Consider the following 7,338-nt stretch of genomic DNA (forward strand, 5'->3'; position numbering starts at 1 on the left):
CTAACTCATAATGTGCGATCATATTTCGCTCACTTGATATTTATTTATTTGTTTATATTGCAACAATATGTTGCTGCTGTATGCAAGCAGGTTACAGTGTTACCTCGCTACATGTTTCTACATATGTGCATATTACACAATCAAAAAAAAGAGATATCAGTCAACGGAATCACGAGACAAAACAACGACCACCAAACTCAAGCAAGAAGTACACTCCTGTCGCAAGGACAGGACCATACCACGCAGCACTTCAACGACCCCAGAGACGCGAGAAAAATTGGATGGCACTGACCGCCCCAGTGCGTCCCAGTTCGATGCAGGCTTCTGCTCGTTGTTGGTCGACAAAGTGACCAAATGGGGACTGTTCTTCGATGGCACCTCAGACCCGCTCAGCTTTGTGGAACACATCGAAGAACGGGCGGATACCTAACGGGTTGACGGAGAGTATCTTATGACGCTAAGGAGGGGTATAAAGTTGAATAATAAATAAGATTAGTGAATTAAGGATAGCAGTAAGGACAATCATGAAATCAATAGTATATGTTTAGGTGAGGGGCCATTGTGCCGCCGAAAAAGAGCGCATCCGCGCTGAAGAGCGCATCCACGCTAAAGAGCGCATCCGCGCTGAAGAGCGAATCCGCGCTGAAGAGCGCATCCGCGCTGAAGAGCGCATCCGCCCTCGGCGCTGGGCTGGGCTACGGTTCGAGGAACACCGTAGTATCCTGGTGCCCAACGGAGAAAAAAAATATTTTTTTTTAACTGTCTCTCTATCTATACATTTTAATGGTACCACACAGATACATTACATTACAACAAATTAGGAAATGGAATTATATTTTTCATAAAATTGTCATTTATTTAGCTTAATTATGTAAAATGCACGTTGTTTTTTAATTAAAAATAATTTTTTTTTTAATTTTATCCAAGTCATTTGCTTGACTCTGGTATCTTTTCTTGATACATTTATTGTGGTATCTATATACTTTATACAATAGATTTGCCACATTTATTATGAATATTACTACAATTAATACGGTTATAAATTTAAGATCAGCGTTATCAATTTCTACTTTGTTGATAACATTGGCTGTAGAGTCTACAGTTTTAACGTCTACGATGCCCATGTTGGCAAAATTTTCTGGAAATTCTAATTTTATGTCTTTACTTATCTTATTTGTCTCTATAGACATTTAGTTTTTTTTTATACATGTTTTCCTGCCTACTGTTTCGAATGGCTTTTCGGGCAAAACGGCTTACCGGTCGACTCAATTGTCGTCGGGTATTACAAATATTTAATAATAATGATAAAATTACTGTTGGGCACTCTTTAGTGCTGTCGGTCAGTTGACCCTCTCGTACTTCTTCTTGATCCAACGTTGTCACAAGGGGCGGTCTGCCTCTCGTGATTAATTATTTATTGTTGCTTTTTGAAACATCTATTGCTTTGCTTTGCATGTGCCCAGGCAATACGGGCTGAAGAGTGGTTCTTCACAGTCCGGTGGGCATTGGCGTTTCCTTTGTGGTATTTCCTTCGGCTGTGGTCGATGTGTTTATTCTGAATTGCATGTGAGTTACAGGTTGAGTCAGTGCCTTTTTTCTTTAGCACGGTCACGGTCCGTCGATCGGTCCGGAGGCGGCAGGAGGAGGCAAGGCAGCCCAATACCACGGCGCTGGGCTGGGCTACGGTTCGAGGAACACCGTAGTATCCTGGTGCCCAACGGAGAAAAAACACTTCAGGTCATCTTCGGGCGAGGGCGCCGAATAATGGTCAGCCCACACACGCCGGCCGCTCAGGGAAAAAAGGGGGTGGTAAGACGCCAAGGAGGCGCATAAAGTTGAATAATAAATAAGATTAGTGAATTAAGGATAGCAGTAAGGGCAATCATGAAATCAATAGTATATGTTTAGGTGAGGGGCCATTGTGCCGCGCTGAAGAGCGCATCCGCCCTCGCCCCTCTCTGCACAATCTTGCACTCTCGCTCTCTCGGGTCCAACTGCAGCGGTCGGCCGTCGGCGATCGTTTTTTTCTTATGCTAAGTTAAGTTAAGTCAGTTTCTTTGTATGAAGTGAATAAATCTGACGGGTCACTCCACGACTCCCCCGACTTCCACCACCATCAAGAGGCATCTTTTTGCGGCAACACCGCCCCACTACAACATTTTGGTCCTTCGAGCCGGATTTTCTGGATATTCTGGATACTTTGGATATTCTGGATACCTTTTCTACCAGCAGTTCCCGGCAGTTCTCCGCTAAAAGATATGTACGACTTTTTTTCCGTCTCCGTCTCTCTGTCGGTCTTCAGCAGTGTTACGAACATTAAATTTCGTTTACACTGCTGCAAGATTTTGTTTTCCTTCCGTGTCAACTCCAAGTCCGAGATTTCCGACACAACGGCAGTGTGAGATTTTCTACTCTTCTTCGTCTTCATATTCTGCCAATTTTTCCATCCGACTCCGTTTTGTGTGCCGCCATATTCCTCGCCGTTTTCGGCCTCCCCGTTATTTGCTATTCCGCTATTCGCTTGCCAACGGTCGAGGCATATGTGCATACATATAATATACACACATACAACCATAAATTTTCTTTTTTTTTTGGTGCAATTAATCCGCGAAAAATTGACCAAGTGAACAGTGAAATTGTGTGGTGACAAAAATAAGGCATAATTAATATTGGCCAGCCGGTGTGATTTATTTCCAAGATTCCTAAATTCATTTAACAGTCCGCCGCTGGCGTAATATTTTTTTTCCCAATCAGTGTTTTATTTTTACACCACACAGCTTTCAGTTCCTCCGTTTATACAGGCCACAGTCCACTGTGCCAACCTAGGGCTCACGTGCATACATATACTTACATATATACATACTTGCATGCATGCTATATATTTTCTGCCTCCAATTTCAGGAAATAAATACATGACAAAATTAAACTGAAATAAATCTGTTTTTAAAAAAAAAAAACCGCCATTTCACTACAAATCCGTGATTGTGTCGCCTAAGTTTTCAAAACCGCCGCCTCAGTAGCCGTGTTGTTTTTTTTTGGTGCTGGTTTTTTTTCCTTTGGGGTGAATTACGAACGGTACTTGTCCATTCTCCGTGCCTTTAGCGCAGCTTCTACTCCGCATCAGGCAACATCCGCCTACAATCTCCACACACCTCGTCTACTTCTGGGTTGTTTGGTTCCTGAAGTTTTGTTTTTACATTCGATTTGTGCCGCACACAATCTTCCTTTCGACATCGGCGCCGCTAGTGCCCACTAGTTCCTTGTGATCGCAATCCATCCGCGATCTCAACGTTCTCATCACTTTAGTGTGACCAGCCACCGCTTCGAACGAAGCCCCTATTGCGCAAGTCAGTCGCCAAGCGCTGACCAGCTAATTGATTTTTGAAAATGCCCACGGGAGACGACAAAAATCCGCGTCCGATCCCAGCCATCAGTTTGGACAGATCTCAATCGGCATCTCCGCGGACGCCTCTTTTGAAGCCTAAGGCGACCAGGGCCATTCCAAGGGCAAAGAGTGACGAAAACGTCAAAACAATCCCCGATCCTTCACAGAGGCAGACTCGCTCCGTTGTAAAAATGGCTCAAAGTCCGGTCGAAGTGGCGCTGAAAAAGTTCATCGCTACGACAGATCGAATTAGCCAATTTGAGGCCAACATCAATACCCCGGGAGGCCCGGAAACAGGCTCCCAATACATGTGCGAAGTCCATCGAGACCAAATTCCGGCACTTTGGGAGAAGGTGGAGAAGTGCTATGAGAGCTGCTATTTACGTCCGTGTCGAAGTTGGGTCTGCGGTCATAGTGAACCTGCTGACGGCAAAGACTCGAGTGGCCCCAGTTAAAACGGTGTCGCTCCCTCGGCTAGAGGTGTGCGGCGCCTTGCTGCTGTCGGAAATGGCCACCGCCGTTCTGCCAAAGATGCCAGGGCCCGCAACGTTCGTGGCCAACCGGGTAGCCAAGATCGCCCAGTTCACCGACGTGCAGGAATGGGAACATGTCCGCTCCGAGCAGAACCCTGCGGACCTTGCCAGCCGAGGCGTAGCTCTCCAAGACCTTGCGGATAACCAGTTGTGGTGGCACGGGCCTGGCTGGCTGCGAGGGCCTCGCAGCGAGTGGCCCACTCAAGGCAACGAGGCCCCCGTGACTTAACTCGAGAAGCGAGCAGTCAAGGTCCATGTCGCGAAGGCGCCTCCCGAAGATCTCCTTGAACGTTTCTCCACACTTGACAAGGCACTACGAGTCCTTGCCTATGTCTGTCGCTTCATCCAGCGCGCGTGGAAGATACGCTCTCCGTTCGAAGAGCACCGTGACAGAACTCGAGAAGCGAGCAGTCAAGGTCCATGTCGCGAAGGCGCCCCCCGAAGATTTCCTTGAGCGTTTCTCCACACTTGACAAGGCACTACGAGTCCTTGCCTTTGTTTGTCGCTTCATCTAGCGCGCCTGGAAGATACGCTCTCCGTTCGAAGAGCACCTGACAGCTAATGAGATTACGTCGGCTGAACGTCTTCTAGTTTCCGTCACTCAGCGCAGACACTTCGTCTCTGAAATGTTCTGTTAAGCGAAAAGCGTCCAGTATCAGCGTCCAGTCCGGTTCAAAATCTGAACCCCTTCATGGATTCGCAAGGCCTTATGAGAGCCTGCGGCCGGGTCACGTCCTCTGAACTTCTCCAATATGACGAACGGCATCCGATAATCCTTCCATACGACTGCCATTTGTCTCGACTCCTTGTTCAATTTACGCATCGCATCACGCTGCACGATGGCAATCAGCTGATGATCCGCCTGATTCGCGACAAATTCTGGATCCCAAGGGTGAGGAATTTGGTCAAGTCCGTCGTCTATGCTTGTAAAGTATGTGTCAACCACAAGAAGAAGTTGCAGACGCAACTCATGGGAGAGCTACCGAAGGAACGGACGTCCTTCTCGCGCCCATTCACGTACACAGGTGTGGATTATCCCGGTCCTTTCGAGATAAAGAACTATACGGGGCGAGCCTGCCTCATCACAAAGGGGTACGTGTTGCTGTTTGTGTGCTTATCCACTAAGGCCATCCATTTAGAGCCTACGTCGGACCTTACGACGGAGAAATTTCTGGCTGCTTTCGCTCGGTTCGTGTCCCGGAGAGGATGCCCCCGTCAAGTGCAGTCGGACAACGGGAAGACCTTTGTGGGGGCAGCTGCCCTACTATCTCGCGATTTTCTCCAGAGCCTAAAAGGGGCTGTGAAAGGTGCCTACAGTCACCAGCAGCTTATCTGGCATTTCATTCCTCCGGGAGCCCCCCACATGGAGGGCCTGTGGGAGGCAGGCGTCAAGAGCTTCAAGACCTTGTTCAACAAGTCCACCGCCACCCGGAAATACACCTTTGAGGAGTTGGCTACTCTCCTGGCGAGGATCGAGGCGTGCCTAAATTCGCGGCCGCTCGCGCCAATGTCCGAAGACCCTGCTGATCTGATGGCTCTTACACCCGGGCACTTCCTGGTGGGAGGTCCTCTTCTCGTCACGGTCGAACCCGAGCTAAAGGGGGATGCTACGTAAATTATTAATCGGTGGAAGCACCTGAAGGCTCTTCAACAGCAATTTCGTTTGCGATGGATGGAAGAGTACCTCAAGGAGGTCGAACCCGAGCTAAAGGGGGATGCTACGTAAATTATTAATCGCTGGAAGCACCTGAAGGCTCTTCAACAGCAATTTCGTTTGCGATGGATGGAAGAGTACCTCAAGGAGCTCCATAAGAGGAACAAGTGGCGTGCCCCTACGAGGAATCTCCGCGTTCTTCCTTTCCAATGTCCCTGTCCATTGTGTTGTCTCGTAGCTCTGCCCGTAATTCCAAGTCGAACTTCCCACCAATTCTGATAACGCTGTTTTGTTTCTTCATCATAGTTCCGCCAGTCATATTCAGCACGATGTCGCCACGTCCACGCCCAGTCACTGGAGAGCAGATGTACTCGAGGTACACAGTCCTACCGAAGCCGAGTCTGCAGAGGGATCCATCCTTTGAAGCAATGTCGGCGCTTTCTACGTCTCAGCGTCGAGAAGCGGCTCCGGGCGGTTTTCGTGAACCGGTATTGCTCCAGCTGCCTGGCTCACGAGCACTCCGACGGATCGTGCCGACGTCGGGACTGCTGTAGAACGTGTGGTCAGGATCACCACTCACTGCTGCACCTCGTGGAGAAGCCGCGGGCTCAGCGCCAGCCCCGTCAAGAGGAGCACTGTTCACGGGGCGCGGGAGACAGAACACGGAGTGTCTCAGCTGGCGCTCAGCCGTCGTCCGTCAACTCCCGGCGCGGTTCGGTTGCTTCTCGGCCGGACTCACAAGCCGGTCCGCAGCCGCTGCGCCCACCCTATCGTCGCTGCTGCAGAGGATCAGCGTCAACGTTCTGCCGACCGCGCTAGTGCGCATTGACACCGCGACCCGGATCTTCAACGCGGAGGCCCTTATCGACCCGTGTACGGCCTCGAGCTGCATCGACGCATCGCTAGCGGCGTGCCCACTACCAGCGTGGGGGACGAACAAGTTTGTTCGGCCACCGTGGGTTCCAAAACGGATGATAGCGTTCGGCTGGAGGTCGTTTTCAAAATCGAGCCTCTCGTGCGCGTTCGTACGCCGTCTCGAGAGCTGAGCGAGGCGGTGCGTGCCCACTTCCGAGGCGTGACATTGGCGGATGAGCGGTTCTATCTGCCACCGACGATCTCCGTAGTCCTGGGCGCGGATATGTACCCGCGTATCATACAGCCGGGGTTCCTGAAGATCCAGGACGGGCTGCCGGTGGTCCAGAGCACCGTTTTTGGATGGGTCGTGTTCGGAGCCTGTCACCAACCGTAGCGACGAGGGAGCTGTTGCAACCCGAGTGATTGCAAGGGGGGCGGGATGTTTAGGTGAGGGGCCATTGTGCCGCCGAAGAAGAGCGCGTGAAGAGCGCATCCACGCTAAAGAGCGCATCCGCGCCGAAGAGCGCATCCGCGCTGTAGAGCGCATCCGCGCTGAAGAGCGCATCCGCCCTCGCCCCTCTCTGCACAATCTTGCACTCTCTCTCTCTCGGGTCCAACTGCAGCGGTCGGCCGTCGGCGATCGTTTTTTTTTCTTATGCTAAGTTAAGTCAGTTTCTTTGTATGAAGTGAATAAATCTGACGGGTCACTCCACGACTCCCCCGACTTCCACCACCATCAAAAGGCATCTTTTAGCGGCATCACCGCCCCACTACAACAGTGTAGTTTGTTTTATAGTTATAAGTAAAAAAGTGAACCTATTAAGTTTATTAGTTAAGAATAAAACACAAAATTTAAATTTGAATGCGCGGGCGCGCCTTGGTAAACAACAAACGGTCACACCGCCGGGCCG

The 7,338-nt window shown here is 50.1% G+C and overlaps 1 protein-coding gene across 1 annotated transcript; it reads left to right on the plus strand.

The window, feature by feature from the left end:
- Positions 1 to 4,627: 4,627 nt before the first annotated feature.
- On the plus strand, positions 4,628 to 5,533 carry LOC121530136. The gene has a single exon (XM_041818506.1). It carries the CDS (start codon positions 4,628 to 4,630, stop codon positions 5,531 to 5,533), a length of 906 nt encoding a protein of 301 aa, XP_041674440.1.
- Positions 5,534 to 7,338: the final 1,805 nt, after the last annotated feature.

The sequence above is a fragment of the Drosophila eugracilis genome, unplaced genomic scaffold (genome assembly GCF_018153835.1).
Source record: "Drosophila eugracilis isolate 14026-0451.02 unplaced genomic scaffold, ASM1815383v1 contig_286, whole genome shotgun sequence".
NCBI classification, from domain to species: Eukaryota; Metazoa; Arthropoda; class Insecta; order Diptera; family Drosophilidae; genus Drosophila; species Drosophila eugracilis.

Excerpts from the sequence above, each read along its gene's own strand:
- LOC121530136 (XM_041818506.1), top strand. The coding sequence starts at position 4,628 with ATGAGAGCCTGCGGCCGGGTCACGTCCTCTGAACTTCTCCAATATGAC.